Source organism: Trichosurus vulpecula, chromosome 1 (assembly GCF_011100635.1).
Source record: "Trichosurus vulpecula isolate mTriVul1 chromosome 1, mTriVul1.pri, whole genome shotgun sequence".
In the NCBI taxonomy this organism is placed as follows: Eukaryota; Metazoa; Chordata; class Mammalia; order Diprotodontia; family Phalangeridae; genus Trichosurus; species Trichosurus vulpecula.
In genome coordinates, this window is record NC_050573.1 from 519,768,960 (window position 1) to 519,784,911 (window position 15,952).

At 40.8% G+C, this 15,952-nt stretch overlaps 1 protein-coding gene across 1 annotated transcript in view; it reads left to right on the forward strand.

Annotated features, from left to right (window-relative positions):
- Positions 1–15,952, forward strand: part of PCSK5 (proprotein convertase subtilisin/kexin type 5) — a 618,746-nt gene that overhangs the window by 500,520 nt on the left and 102,274 nt on the right. Inside the window, 2 exon segments of the mRNA XM_036741047.1 lie at positions 374–577; positions 2,458–2,526. Coding sequence (XP_036596942.1) covers positions 374–577; positions 2,458–2,526 — 273 coding nt within the window.

Consider the following 15,952-nt stretch of genomic DNA (forward strand, 5'->3'; position numbering starts at 1 on the left):
TGCTTTGGATACTTTAGCTCATTTATCCCCACAGCAATCCTGTGAAGTAGATACTACAAATATCATGCCATCCATTTTATAGAAGGGGAAAGCAAGGCCCAGGGAAATTAAGTGATTCACTCATAGTCCCACAGATAATAAATGTTGGAGGTAGGACTAGAACCCAGATCTTGTTGTTCTTTCCATCATGTGACACCTACAGGCTTCAAAGTAATGAGATTCCTATTAAAGCAACTTTTATTTCTATGCTCTCCCGAGAGGTAAGGCATCTGTCTCTTTCTGACATATAACAGAGGGTTCGTGACTATTTCCCACCCCCCACCCCCGGCCCTTCTCATCTTGGCCCTCTCTTTCCTTCTCCTCTGCTGCTCAGACAAGCGTGGGAAGAAACGCTTCCTGTACATGGGTGAGTGCCGGGAAGGCTGCCCTGCCGGGTACCACCATTCTGACAACGCCTGCCTTCCCTGCCCTGAGAACTGCGCGCTCTGCACCCGCTCTTCTCACTGCTCTCGATGTTTTCAAGGATACTACATCTCACCCACAAACAACAGCTGCCAGAAGTTGGAATGCAAAGAAGGTAAGCTGACTCCAGTGGGAGTTCTCTATCCTTGACCCTGGTGCTGATGCTTCAGGTGAATGTGGGCCGCACCGCATTTTGCTTCCCCGTGTATAAAGTGGAGATGAGGATTTCACTCCCTCTCTTGTCTTCCCAAATCTCTCCTCCCTCCCCCCATACAGATATACATCCTTCTCACTTACTAGGTGTCATAAGGCTTGGCTTCTATTGCCTGGAGAGAGATCAGCCATGGACCCCCTCTATGGAGAGAAAGCAATTCATTCATTCAGTAATGGGGAGCTCACTGTGTGCAGGGCTCTATATCAGGTGCTGGAGATACAAAAACAAAAACACGTACTGTCAAAGAGCTGATAAATAATAACAGCTCACATTGAGACGATCACTTTAAAGTTTCTAAAACTCTTTACATAGATTATCTCATTTGATCTTTGCAATAGCTCTATGAGGTACTTTCTGTTATTATCCCAATTTTACAGATGAGAAAGCAGAGAATCAGGGAGGTTAAGGGATTGACTCAAGGTCATACAGCTAGTAAGTGGCTGAGTCGGAATCTGAAGCCAGCTCTTCCCAACACCAAATCCAGCGTGTTAGTCATCAAACCATTTGGTTTTCTGTATTCGCCTCTCTTTATGTTCTACCAATGTTCACAAAGCTCTCTGCATTCCTCTGATGAGGTGCTAGTGTATAACACACTTAGAAAAGTGGGGCTACCCTCATAAAAAAGTTCTTCCCAAGGTCATAACTAGCTATTTTGGCTCTCCAAGATAAGTAGCAAAAAAGGTGCCCTCAAATGAACATGCTAAGACAAGTTCCTTTGAGTTGGGGTAGGGGCGGGGTATAAGCCCAAGGAGCTTCTTCAAACCTTGAAACTTAGAATTCCATAGAAAGAGGGACTGCCTTGCAGCCTGCTGTGGAGGTTGCCATTGGGAGAGAAAGTAGATGAGGGCAGGGCTTTGGAGGGGCTCTCCTAGGGTATAACCCCACCAAGGAGAAGTACCCCATCTCTTAAATTCCTATTTTAACTAATGCTAAACTCAGTGCTGGTCCTGGGTAAGTCACTTAACCCTGTTTGCCTCAGTTTCCTCATCTGTAAAATGAGCTAGAAAAGGAAATGGCAAACCACTATGTTATCTCTGTGAAGAAAAACCCAAAATGGGGTCATGGAGCATCAGACACGACTGAACAACAAAAACTCAGTACTACATGATTTAAAACAACTGACCGAACTCAGTGCTGTCAGTGCCCTATAAATTCCAGCTTCCCATTGCCAACCCCGGTCAACCCATCCTTGTAATGGCTCTGAGGTTTCCCACCTTGTAGTTTATTCTGTATCCTGGGGAAAGTGGGACTGAGCCTTTTTTTTTTAATTTTTTGAAGTGATTTCTTTCCTTTGTACTAAGAATACCTTCGATTCAATGAATAATGACTAGGAGTTCTCCTGATGAAAAGCACTCTAGCAAGCAGAATGATTAAGGAAGTTATTTTTTTCCTATGTGTTTGAGGATTTAAAGCAAATAAAAAGGTTCTTGTTTGAAGGGCTAGATAAAACTGTTAATTTCCCTGCTGAGTTCTTTTGCATTCCCCAGTGGCATGTCTATTTTTTTTAGTAAGTCTACCAACTAGATTTGAAGTCCACTTGTCTTGCATAAGTCCAAACTTTTTTCCCCCATTTCATTCAATCCAGCTGATCTAATCTACTAAATTAATATAAGGAAGTAAAAAGGGAGTAACATATACATCCTGGAAAGGGGTTATCAACTTCTTAATTACTTGGCTGATTGCTAAAAAAGAAATTACTTAACAATAGATTTTCCAAGCCATTAGTGTCCCTCCACTTGATTAAAAATGAGTTCATTGCTCTCAATTCATCCGCTGTCTAGGGGAAGTGAAAGATCCAGACTATGAAGACTGCATGCCTTGTGAAGAAGGATGTCTGGGCTGCAGGTCTGGTATGTCATGCTCTCATACATTTTACCCTCTTTGTCTGTGACTTGGCTCCATAGCTATCCTTTCCAGAGCCCATGGAAGAAAATATGACTGTGTTGTAGTGTTATAGAGCTAGGGCCTAAGACAAGGCTAGCTATTCACGAGCTTATCCGTGAGGGATCTCTCAATATCATTCAATCCAGTGCAATTCAACATACACTTTTTAAGAACCTTAATGTTTTGTAGGTCCTAGGGATAAAGCGGAAAAAACTAAACAGGATCCTTGACTTCAAGGGGCTTACATTCTACTAGAGGAGGGCCAGTGGCCTCAGTGGGCCTACAAATAAGCATGGGGTTATGCTAAATGAAGCAGTGGATTTAGTGCTGGCCCTGGCATTAGGAGGACCTGAGTTCAAATGTGACCTCAGACATTTACTAGCTATGTGACTCTGGGCAAGTCACCTGTAAAATGAGCAGGACAAGGAAATGACAATCACTCCAATATCTTTGCCAAGAAAACCCCAAATGAGGTCAAGAAGAGTTGAAAGAATAACAAAATAATTTCAACAGGGAGAAAGTACCAACAGCTGATGAGATCAGAAAAGGCATTTAGGACCCTTTAAACTGTGCTTTGAGGTTAGCTTGGAATTTGACCCAGAGGGTGGGAACTAAGACTCTTTTCCTGGGCCCTTGTCAGTCCCTCTCTTGGGTAATGCCAAGAAATAAATTTAACAGGTGAAGAGGGAGAGGAGGAATAACTGTGTTGCTGAGTTTGGACAGTAATGAATAAAGAAATTAACTCAGGTAAAGCAGCCCTAAATCGCTTGGATTCATGAAGCCTGCTTGGACTGGAAACAATATGAAAATGTCAAAGATAAAGCTCAAGAGGGGAGAGATTGGGGATTTTCCTTGATAAAACCTTCCCTGAGGCTCAGTCTTAGAAATCCTCCGATGCAACAGCACAATGATATCTGTGAAGTCTCAAACTCTGTTATGGAGGCAGGAATACCTGTTATGCTTCAAGAGAATTGTCGAACTCAAATTAACACTGGAGTTTTTTTTTTCCTCTCTTCCTCTAGAGGGGAAAAAATACTCCTTAATAGTCGACACAGTTCTGTAAGTCAATAAGTTCAGAATGCAAAGCAAAGACAAGAGAAATTGCCATGTTCGGGCACTGGACCCTGGTGTCAATTTAGGCCAAGTCTGAACATCTCTGGTGTCTTGAATCTTGGATCCTTAAAACAACAACAAAAATCACCAATGATGTTTTTGTGGGGAGCTTTCAGCAAGACAATCAATGATTTTCCAGCTGGGGAGGGTGCAGTCCCCAAATAATTTGGGAGGGGTATGGAAGATAGATGCCTCTCTCACTCACAGGGAATGTGAATGACCTGTGTGCAATATAGTACTGGAGTGAGTAAGAGGAAGCCTGACATAGTGAATAAATAGCATTGAACTTCAGTTCAGGAAGACCTAGATTCACATCTTGCTTCAGATACTTACTAACTGTGTGACCTTGGGCAAGTCACCCTATCTGGGCCTATCTTATTTGTAAAATAAGAGGGTTGGACTTGATAGTCTCTTAAGATTCCTTCTGGCTTTAAATCTATGGTTCTATAATCCTGTTTATTGAACCTAAGTCATGGAATTGGGTTGATTTTTGAAAATCATATTTTTTTTTGGAGGCAATCAGGGTTAAGTGACTCGCCCAGGGTCACATAGCTGGTCCTTCTGATTCCAGGACCCGTACTCTATCCACTGTGCCACCTACCTGCCCCCAGAAATAATATTTGAATTGTGTATGGTTTGATAGAAGTTCATCCCTCAAATGCTTCCACCATGAAATAGTATAGACATGCTTCTGAAAATTCCTGTAGAGCAGATTTCTATGCATGGATTCTTGTTTTCTTTAAATTCTACTATCCATAGTTGCATTTATTTAGAGACTAAAGGGATCCAAGAAATCATCTATTCTAGGACAACCCCTCTCATTTCCCAAGATGAAGAAACTTAGACCTGGAAGGTTAAATCAAGTGTCTAAGATCACAGGGGTATGAAGTGGTTGGTCTGGGGCTAAAACCAGGTTCCCTGGCTCCAAAGCCAGTGTGCTTTTCCAGAGTCCCAAACTGTCTTTCCTTTATTTCAAAAACTATAATCCCAAAGCCTCAGAATGACTCAAAGGTATCCCTAGGTCATTAAAGGCTATTAATGCAACACAAGCTCTGCAGATTCTTTGCCATGCTGGAAAAGCTTCCAGGAGAATCCATGGCCTAGTAATAGATGGCTTTTGTTTTCTGAAATTCAACCTAGCTAAGTATAAAATAGCACATCGCTAGTATGGTGGCCAGTGGGTGATGAATTCTTTTCCCATGGAAACCCATGGGGGAAAGTAAAATGCATAATGACCCTCAGTCCTGGCAACCTTTTGCTCTTTGACAGTATTGGCAGCAAAATATCAGAAAAGAGATGGAGAATCACAGCAGTTTTGGACAATCTATAGATATTAATTTAGCATTTGGTATTCTGTATGTCATGAGCTAACCTTGTACAGTGAACACAGGATGAATGTACACCGTAGGAAATGAATCCTATCAATCCTTTAAAAAACTGTATTATGAATTTAACTGATGTAAACCTGTCCATGTACAAATAACAACCAAAAAGAGATTTGTGTATGAAATTGTGAATCTCTATTATGTATAGGTTGAGTTTTTTAAAGCATACGTTAAATTTAATGCAATTTAACAAAAACACTTCCCTGATTGTCTCTCCTTCTGAATTTCCTTCTGCTCTCTTCTGTGTATTTTTAACATTTATTGTCAGTCTCTCTCTTTCTTTTTTTTCTTTGCTTCCTTACTTTCTTCCCTCTTTCTCTTCACCCTGCTGCCTCCTATGAACTAAGAGTTATATATTATTTAGAAGGAAAAAAATATAATTCTTCTCTTTAAGGAAGGATTCCCTTATCTTTAAGGCATTTTCTTTCATTCTAGTTGCCTTTGTATTTAAAGTATGATACAATTCACACACATATTAAAACTAATAATAGTAATTAACTAAATAGAAATAATAAATAAACTGAATAAATAACTAAATAAAAATAAATTAATAATAGAGACACAAATTCATCCCCATATTTATTAATTCTATTAACAATTCTGTAATTCCAGCTTAGAAGATTGGTTTGAATACTGCCTCTGATTCTTGCTACCTCTATGATATTAAACAAGTCACTTGATCTCTGTTTCCTTGGCTATAAAATGAAGGGGTTGGACTAAATAACCTCTCAGATCCCCTTGAGCTCTGTATCTAGGGTCTCCTGATCCAAACCACAGTGGTGGAGCTCAGTGGGGCTTAAGCCAAGCCAAGGAAAGAGTCCCTGTTGAGTTTGTAGGAAGAAGTCTTGTGGCCAAAAAAGATCTATATGGGGAGTGGGGTACACCCACAACTTTGTAGTTCACCATTTAGATATTACTTTTCTCTAGCCAAACTTTCTTCCTTGGTGTGCAAAGAGAAAATCAGCAACATAAAGGAAACTCTCATTCTGTCAGGGGATATTGGGATGGAGGACATGATTATGTCTCGTGGCATCCCCAGAATATCAGCAATTTGCTGCTGGTTCTCCTAGGGCTCTCCTGGGTGACTCAAGCATGGCCTTTTGCTTGTAATCTTCTGATGACAATTTAGCTCCATATGCAGATTCAATCTTAAGCTGTTTTTACACAACACCAAAGATGAGGACGAAAGTAGAAAAATCCAGTCAGTAATCCAGATGTTTTGTCTATGCTTTGCCAAATGTTTGGAAACATCTGACATTTTCAGCTTGAGTTTTTCCATTTCCATCTGGATATGTTGTACAGTTCAACAGACACAAAGAGCAAGGCACTGTGCTAGGCACTGGGGATACAAAGAAAAGGCAGCTTATGTAAGAGATGGGGAAGATTGCTTATTCTTCATCAAGCCTCAAATAAACTGTGATCCTTCATGAGCAAATAGCTTTCTACTGGTCATGCCAAATAATGATGAACAGAAAGGATGTGAATAAGTGTCATGAAATGTTCACTAGAAGATTATTTCTCTAACTACACAGAAAATACAGAATTTGGTGCATTTGGGGGGAAAATAAAAGAGCTCCATTCAGAATTTACTATTTGGTTAGAGTTTTCTTCTTCACCCAAGCTGTTAGCTTGTAGCATTTTAGAAAATATTATTTAGTTCCAAAAGACTCTGATGAAAAATTCCTTTCTTTATTAAGCAAGATTTTTTGAATTATAAGTTTATTAAGCTAAAGCAAAATATTTTATAAAGCATTCTTCTTCATTAACAGAAGAGAATATTAGATGAAGTTATTTGAGTATGCAATTGAACAAATACATATTAAGAATCAAGGATCCAGGCTAGGCCCTGGGAAACAAAATTGAGTAAGACACATTCCTGCCCTCAAGGTGCTCACAATTTAGTACTGGAAATAAAGAAGGCAAATAAATAATCATAACAATTGACATGTGAGTAGCATTTTAAAGGTTGCTTTACAGGAGGCTAAAAATAATCCTATAAGAAAGGTTCTGCAGATATTCTTACAATCATTTTATAGGTGAGGAAGTAGAGACTCAGATGCTGTGACTCATCTATGGTCACATAGCCAGTAAGTATCAGGGATGGGATTTGAACCCAGGTCTGCCTCACTGAATCTAGCATTCTTTCCACTCTACCACACAATCTCTTAATCAAATGAGATACTTGCAAAATATTTAGCACAGTTCCTGGCACACAGTAGGTGCTATATAAATATTATCATTATCATCATCATCATTATTCTTATGATTATATGAGGCAGAATGTGATCAGCATCATAAGAAAGATTTGAAACAAAGGATGCTGGAGGGAGATAACACATCTGATTGGGTGTGAGGATTAGAAAAATCTTCTTGAAAACCTGGAAAAACTTATATGAACTGATGCAAAGTGAAGTGAACAGAACCAAGAGAACATTGTACACAGTAACAGTGAAATTGTAAAGTGATCAATTACGAATGATTTAGCTCTTCTCAGCCGTACAATGATCCAAGACAATTCCAAAGGACTCATGTTGGAAAATGCTATCCACATCCAGAAAAGAGCTGTGGAGTCTGAATGCAGATCGAAGCATACCATTTTCACTTTTTTTGCGTGGGTTTTTTTTCCTTTTGGTCTGTTTTTTCTTTCACAACAAGACTAATATGGAAATGTTTTACCTGATTGCACATATATAAACTACATCAAATTGCTTATCCTATAAAAAGAGGAGGGAATGGAGGGAGAAAATTTGAAACTAAAAAATTTTTTAAAAGGAATGTTAAAAGTTATCTTTACATATAATTGGGGGAAAATAAAATACTATTAAAAAAAGAAAAGTCTTCATGAGCAAGGTAACCGTTGACATAGGCTTGAAAGATACGTAGGATTTGAAAAGATAGTAATATTGAGAAAGGGCATTCTCAGGTAAGAGAACCATATGTTCAGAGGTCTGGAAGCAGGAAAACATAGGAAATGAAGACTATTTTGTAGAACACTAGATTGGGATTCGAGACTGGTTCCATTTTATCTTCTTCATTGACTTACTTGTTGACCATGGACATAATAGTAAATGTGTCAATTTGACTCATCAATTGATTCTTGATTGAATGGGTGTTACCTCACTCTAAGTGAACACATGAATAGGCCTTAGCCTAAAAGGGCCAAGGTCTCCCATGGCATCCTGGGCCATCTCCAGTGTCTTGATGAATATCAGGCCACTGGACCCAGATGGCTCTGGAGGAGAAAGTAAGGCTGGTGACCTTGCACAGCCCTCCCTCACTCAGATCAAAGTCAACTGCAAGTCATGTCATCATTTTCCTGATGTCATGGTCCTCTTCGAAAATGAAGGACAAACACAACAATGCTATATGTGTAACCTGGTCAACAGGAATGAATGAATAGGTAGAGACACTATGATACCACTGAATAGAAGGCTGGATTTGGAGTCATGAAGACCTGGATTCAGATTCTGCCTCAGCTATTTAACCAGCTGTGTAATCCTGAGAGAGTTACTTAATCTCTTTGCATCTCAGCTTCTTCAGGTGTAAAATGAGGGATGCAACAACTGCTAATGTCTCTTCCAACTCTAAATCTATGATCCTATGGGTTTTCATCATGACAAATATTCGCTGATTGCCTGCCATGCTTATAACTCAGCCATATATATGCACTGGAAGGGTTACAAAGAAGTTTGATACCTGGTGATTGCTCTAAAGTTGCTTCCTATGGAGCCAAGGAGAGAAGATACACACACCTAAAACATTAAATGATAATATGAGGCAACAGCATGACAGGTGTCCCCAAACAACGAATGCTGAGAGCCAAATGAATACAATAGTAAGTGCCAGAAAAGTTCCAAGAAGAACAGATCTCTGGGGGTTGGAGTAATTAGGGAGGTTTTCAGGGAAGTTTTAAGACTTGAGCTGAACCTTTAAAGAGTTGGACTATTTTCCTAGGCAGAAAGGGAATAGAAATGTATTTCTCTGGAATAAAAGGGAATAGAAAACATTTGTTTTATCTCCTCAGTTTCTTCCAGAACTCTCACATTCCATCCAGTACACCATCCTCACTCTTACGAGCATTAATCAGGATGGAGATTTACTATCTATGCCAAACAAAGGATAACAGATCTGGAACAAGAAGGGACCTCAAAAGCCACCTTGTGTAACCTCATTTTACAGATGAAGAAACTGAGGGCTAGGGAAGTGAAGACTTACCATGTCACAAAGTGTCAGAGGCAGGACTTGAACTCAGGTCCTCTGACCCCAGGGACATCTGTACCATGCTGCTTCCCAATAAATTGCCAATTTTCAAAGAATAAGAATCTAATATAACATTCAAACTATGCTGAATAATATTAAATCTTTGAAGATTCAGGAAGTCCTTCATAGCCTTACAGTGCCTCGGGGACATAATTATTGACAGCAATTATCAGAGCTGTGGATGTGCTAGAAGCACTAGTTAATAGAGAAATTTTTTATAAATAAAACACCAGATAAGATAATTTTACTTTCTAAGCATATAACCCCCATGTCAAAAATCCTCTCAAGACATAGGTCCACCTGAGGGGATTCTCTCCCTTTCTTACCTCCTATCCCTCATCTAAAAAACCTAGGAAATGCATGTATAGCACCTCTCATTATCCTGAGATAGACTCCACTTGCAAAACCCACTGGTCACAAAATAAAAGAAGCAAATTCCACTTGTAGCATATAGAAAAAGAAACAGCCAAGCTCTTACGTGTACCTTCCAAAGATAAGTCCTTTCACGATGATCTGTTACATTTTTGGTCACTTGCAGTCACTGGGAGGCAGGTTATCCCCTGTGGGTCCCCCAGCCTTACCTCCCACAGTTCACAGTGGTTCTGGTGGTATCAGACATTACTGATGGGTCCCCAGAACCTCACTGTGATGCCTCGAGCTGCATTATTTAGCTTGTTCCTTATCCCACCTTCTCCTTTACTGCTTACCATTCCCAGTAGGTGACATCTAGTGACTTTCAGACATGGCCAAGCCCTCTGTCAGAATTAATCTTTCTGCTGTCATTGGGAATCATCTCCATCTGCTATTGAGGGAAAGATTTCCAGGGTTCACCTAGTCTGAAGGGAGATGATAGATGATAGGAGTTCTTCCTACGTTACAGCTTTTGAGATATATTCCCAAACTAACGACCATGTCTCCTCTCAATGAGGCTTTCCCCCTTGGCTACTACTCTTGTTAACCCTGGCATCACAAAAACCTCTCCCGTCTAGACGTGTAGTTTCCATATCTGAACATATGGTCACAGCATCATAGATTTTAACCTAAAAAGGACCTTAGTTAGGCTACAGTTGTTCAGTTCGTGACCTCATTTGGGGTTTTCTTGGCAAAGACAGTGGAGTGGTTTGCCATTTCCTTCTCCAGCTCATTTTACACATGAGGAAACTGAGGCAAACAGGTGAAGTGACTTGCCCAGAGTCACATGACTAGTAAGTACCTGAGCTGGATTTGACCTCAGGTCTTCCTGACTCCAGGCCCAGTCCTCTATCCACTGCTCCACCTTTAGGCAGAAGGGACCTTAGAGGCCATCAAGTCCAAGCTTCCTCATATTACATAGGAGGAAACTCAAGCCCAGAGTAGTTAAATGTCTTGCTTAGGATCATACAGGATTATCAGTCCTCCTGATTCCATATTCCAGTGCCCTACCTATTACACCATGCTGCCTTTTAAGAAATGGCAGGGGATGAGGGAAGAGTGGTCAATACTCAATGACTTTTAAGGTCCCTTACAACTCTCATGGAGGCTAAGCTTGTTGAATCTACAAAAAAAGAAACTGAGGCAGAGCTCTGAGCCAATAGAACTTTACTAAAGGGTCCATGTCTCCCTCTAATGAAGTGAACCTCAGATCTTCCTCACAATCTGAGATGCCTCCTTTCCGTAAAGTCTTAGTTTTATAGTGCTTGCTAACCAGATGATACAGAAGAGGCAAAGTAAAACATATAATCTCATTGGTTGATAGACCTATATCTTGACCTTCCAAGAGAAACTTCACCTCATGCTTGAGATAGATTAGCTGGTAGAAGATAACCAAATATGGGCAGAAGTGATGGTCTTCCATTGGCCCCATGTTGGGCAATAGATTGGGGAATAGATTTGCAGGCAGCTCTTGCTATGTGAAGACAGGGTCTCTTATTGGTCAAGTACTCGTAGGATCTGTTGGCCAAGTGCCATAGGGCCATGTCCCTAGTCAAAGGATAATAAGGATGGGGGTACAATCAAAAATAACTCTGGGGCTTTCCATGCCATTGAGCCTCCTCCACCACACTGGGCTTGGTCATTTACTCATCAGCAGATTCACTAGACTGACTATATCAGTAGAGAAGTACAGTAGTAGTAAACACTGCCCCTATGGAATCAAACTCAACTGAAGGATACTAACCAGGGTTCTAAATAAAATACAGACCTAAATTAGTCATGTCCCACTCTCTAAATCTATTGTTGTGAGAATTTTCAATGTCTTTGCTAGTCACTGCACAAATAAGCCAGCACAGGCAGTTTATTTGTCCACTCAAGAGGGTGACATACTGCATCAATAGTAATGGACGTTGTATCTCCCGATTCCACAAATGACATAGAGAGAGACAGACAGACAGATGCTAGACAGACAGATGGGGGGGGAGGGGGGAGAGGAGGGGAGAGAGAGAAAGAGAGAGAGAGAGAGAGAGAGAGAGAGAGAGAGAGAGAGAGAGAAAGAGAGAGAGAGAGAGAGAGAGAGAGAGAGAGAGAGAGAGACTGACTCTTCCCCTGAGCTACATAACCAAAAAAGTCTGAATAAGATTACATAGGGCTGTAGACAGGAAAGGATACATTTTTAGTGAAAGAAAATGGATGTGTAAACTGTTACAACAGCTTTTAGCATAACTATTCCCACCAGACTGAAGAAAACAGTATCTTCCTTATCAATCATTTGTGAAGCTTCTACTAAGTGCCTTATTAGATAAGCATTGTTAAGATATAGATAAGATGAGATAAAATAAGATGAGATAGGATAGGATAAGATAAGATAGGATGGCTGGATGGGTGGATATAATATAGATACTATTAGGGAAGGGGGTGAGTTCCTGAAACTATTCAAAGTCCTATGAGGTTTTTTTTTTTGTTACTGTAAAGTGACTGGGGGAAGAGAGATACTGAAGAAGACATTCAGTAACATTGTGCCACAGAGGAAAAGAAAGAAATGGAATAACACCAAAGATAGCACAAAATGGAGTCAGTTATGTTCTCTCCCAAATTCACTTTCGACCCTATGATCTTATCGTCCTGTGACCATGGGGTGCTTTCGCTTTCATAAAGGCAGCAAGGTGCTAGAGTGGACAGGGTGCTGGGCCTGGCATGAGGAAGTTCCTTGCTCAGTCCTGTCTGACTCTTTGTGACCCCATTTGGGGTTTCCTTTTAAAAGATCCTGGAGTAGTTTGCCATTTCTTTCTGCAGCTCATTTTATAGGTGAGGAAAATGAGATAAACAGGGCTAAGTGCCCAGGGTCATACAGCTACTAAGTGTCTAAGACAGGATTTAAATTCAAGTCTTCCTGACTCCAGGCCCAGTGCTGTAACCACTGTGCTACCGAGCTGCCCTTAGAGTCAGAAGACCTGAGTTCAAATCCAGCCTCAGACACTACTGTGTGACCCTCTGCCTCAGTTATCTCAACTGCAAAATGAGGATAATAACAGCACCTACATCCTAGAGTTGTTGCAAGGATCAAATAAGACACTATTTTTAAAACATTCAGCAAAGTGCCTAACACATAGTAGGCCTTACGGAAGTGCTTATTCCCTCCCTCTTCCCTTTCTTTAACATGTTAGGACATACTCCTATCTCTGGTACCAAGAGAGTCCAAGTCACCAATATCAGGTTCAGATATGAAGAGCATAAATTTCAGCATTCGTTCTTTCTTATAAACCCAGGAGGGATGTCTACCTCTTGAACAAAAATTTATTCCTCATTTGTTTGTAAGTTGGCAACGTATTCCATATCCTCCTAATTAGTGGATAGAGCAGTGGGTCTGGAGTCAAGAAGACTCATCTTCCTGAGTTGAAATTTGGCCTCAGACACTTCCTAGCTGTATGACCCTGGGCAAGCCACTTGATCCTGCTTGCCTCAGTTTCCTCATCTGTAAAATGATCTGGAAAAGAAAATGGCAAACCACTTCAATATCATTGCCAAGAAAACCCCAAGTGGGATCACAAAATGTTGGGCACAACTGGAGCTATTCAACAACTACAACAACAAATCCCCAAAGAATCTCTCTGTGGCAAGGGCTGGAGATCACATAAGTGACATTAGGCTGCTACAGTCACACCTAAGACAATGGATGGCTGTGGGAAGCTAGGTTCTCAAATGTGTATCCAGCAGGGAACTGACTATATAAGCATTAGATACTCTGATTCTCTTCATCTGATTCCAGATCACACAATGATGTCCGCTCTGGAATAGAAGGAAATTTAAAAAAAAATTTGCTTCGTGTCTCTCCTGAGTTTCTTATGCTAGGGAGAACTCTGCCCCATTCATCTGTTTTGCTGAACTGATGGATCAAAATGGTTTAGGCCAAGAGTGGGGAACCTCTGCCTCACACGTGACCTCAAGGCCACAAGCTCCCCACCCCTACTTGACACGTATAAATATATTTCACAAGATCCTGGATTAAGAGATGGAAGAAACATCCATCTTCTGTTCCAAACCCCCTTATTTTACATACGAAGTAACTAAAGTCAAGGTACTTGCCCAAAGTCACATAAGCATTTACGTAAAGTTTGAGTTCGGGTCCTCTGATTCGACATTCAGGGCACTTTCCACTAAACTCAGAAAAGACAATTACACACCTGGCCCAGACCCATGTAGTCCAGTCACCATGTTCCTGGGCAGTAAACAAAATAGGCTCATGCTTCCTAGAGCAGATCCTAGTTGAAAGGATACAAAGGAATTCATGTTGCCAATCCAAGCAGGCTTTAGCAGCCCTGCTTTCTTTATCTGTTCTGTCCACCCCAAAAAAACTCTACAACCAAGCTTGTGCTCAGGGACAATGCCTTCTATAATGCCTGATCAACACTTCATGGAGTCCAAAGAATACTACATTTACATATGCCAGATCTGATACCACACCTTCCCCTGCCCCCATTGCCTATGTGACCTTAGCTAAGTCACTGATTAAGATGACATTAACAACAGCAACAATAATAAATAGCAAGTATTTATAGAGTACTTTATGGTTCACAGAGTACTTTTACAAATATCTCATTTTATTTGGGTTTTTTTGGTGTGGTTTCATTTTCTGGGGGGAAGGCAGGGCAGTTGGGGTTAAGTGACTTGCCCAAGGTTACACAGCTAGTGAACTCAGGTCCTCCTGACTCCAGGGCCTGTGCTCTACTCACTGAACCACCTAGCTGCCCCTAAATATCTCATTTTATCCTCATAACAACTCTGGGAGGTAAGCACTATTATTATATTTATTTTATAGATGAGGAAACTGAGGCAGACAGAGATTAAGTGACTTACCCAGGGTCACACAGCTAGGAAGTGACTGAGGCCAGATTCGAACTCAGGTCTTCATGGTTCCCAGTCTAATTCTCTACCCACTGTGCCACCTAGCTGCCTCTTAACCTCCATGGGTCTCATTTTCCATATCTTTAAAATGACCGAGTTGGACAAAACATCTGGATCTATGATGCTACAAGAAGGAAGAGATGTTTCTCCTCCCCACAGAAACCTGTGTACTCACACCTGTTCTCTAGTGTCTAGGTTTATTATAATATTATTATGATAGGATTTATTATTCTTTTTGTTGTCATGATTGCTGTTTTTCAACTGGGGCTGTGATTTCACTGGCATAGGGAACTCCTGATAAAGAAATTAACTCTGCCCATGCAGGCTGGTACATATTCTACTAATTATGGTCTTAGAGAGTTGCCTGGGGCACTGAGAAGGTAAGGCCAGGTCACACAGCCAGTTTATTAGAGGCAGAATCTGAATCCAGATCTTCCTGACCCCAAGGCAGGCCGTCTTTATTCTGCCTTTCTGCCTCTCATATTTTTGTTGCTATACCATTTTACTGCCAGGGCAGGACTTGAATTCCTTAAAAAAAAAAAAAAAACACCAACAACCACTTTCTAAATTATAAATTTTATATCCTATTTCTTCCACGAAATGAGCACCCTGGGTTTTAGCCAAATAAATACCTATGACCATAGGAGACCTTTTTTTGCCCACTTTTTAATTGATCTTTACTTTTCTTGTTTGAATGGGTGTTGCCTCACTCTGAGTACATGAAAAGGCCTTAGCCTAAAAGGGCTAGGGTCTTCCATTGCATCCTGGGTCATCTACAGTCACCCTGATGAATTTCTGGTCACTGGATCTACATGGCTCTGGAGGAGAAAGTGAAACTGGTGACCTTGCACAGCCCTCCCTCACCCAAATCAAAGTCAATTGCAAGTCATGTCATCATTTCCCTGACGCCTCTTCGAAAAGGAGGACAAACACGACAACAACTTCTTTTCTTGTTAGATCCCAGAGTTGTAACTAGGGTATATGACATAGGTTTTGCCCCAGGGCATCAAATTTAGAGTGCACTGAATTCAAAGATGGATGACAACACTTGAAGGTATTTACTGCATAAAAACAGATCTCAGCACCTAATTAGCAAGAATTAATAGAGAAACTTGGAAGCTATTCCATGAATAGTTGCTGGATTATCACCTAAATCCACTAATGTAAGAGAGGCAGTGAATAGAGAACCCACTTTGAAATGACAAAGACCTGGGTTCAAGTCACTTCCTCCATCCAACACACTGGCTGTGTGACCCTGGATAAGTAACTTATCCTCTCAGGGTTCTAGGCAATCCTCCAAGACCAGAGGTGTCAACAA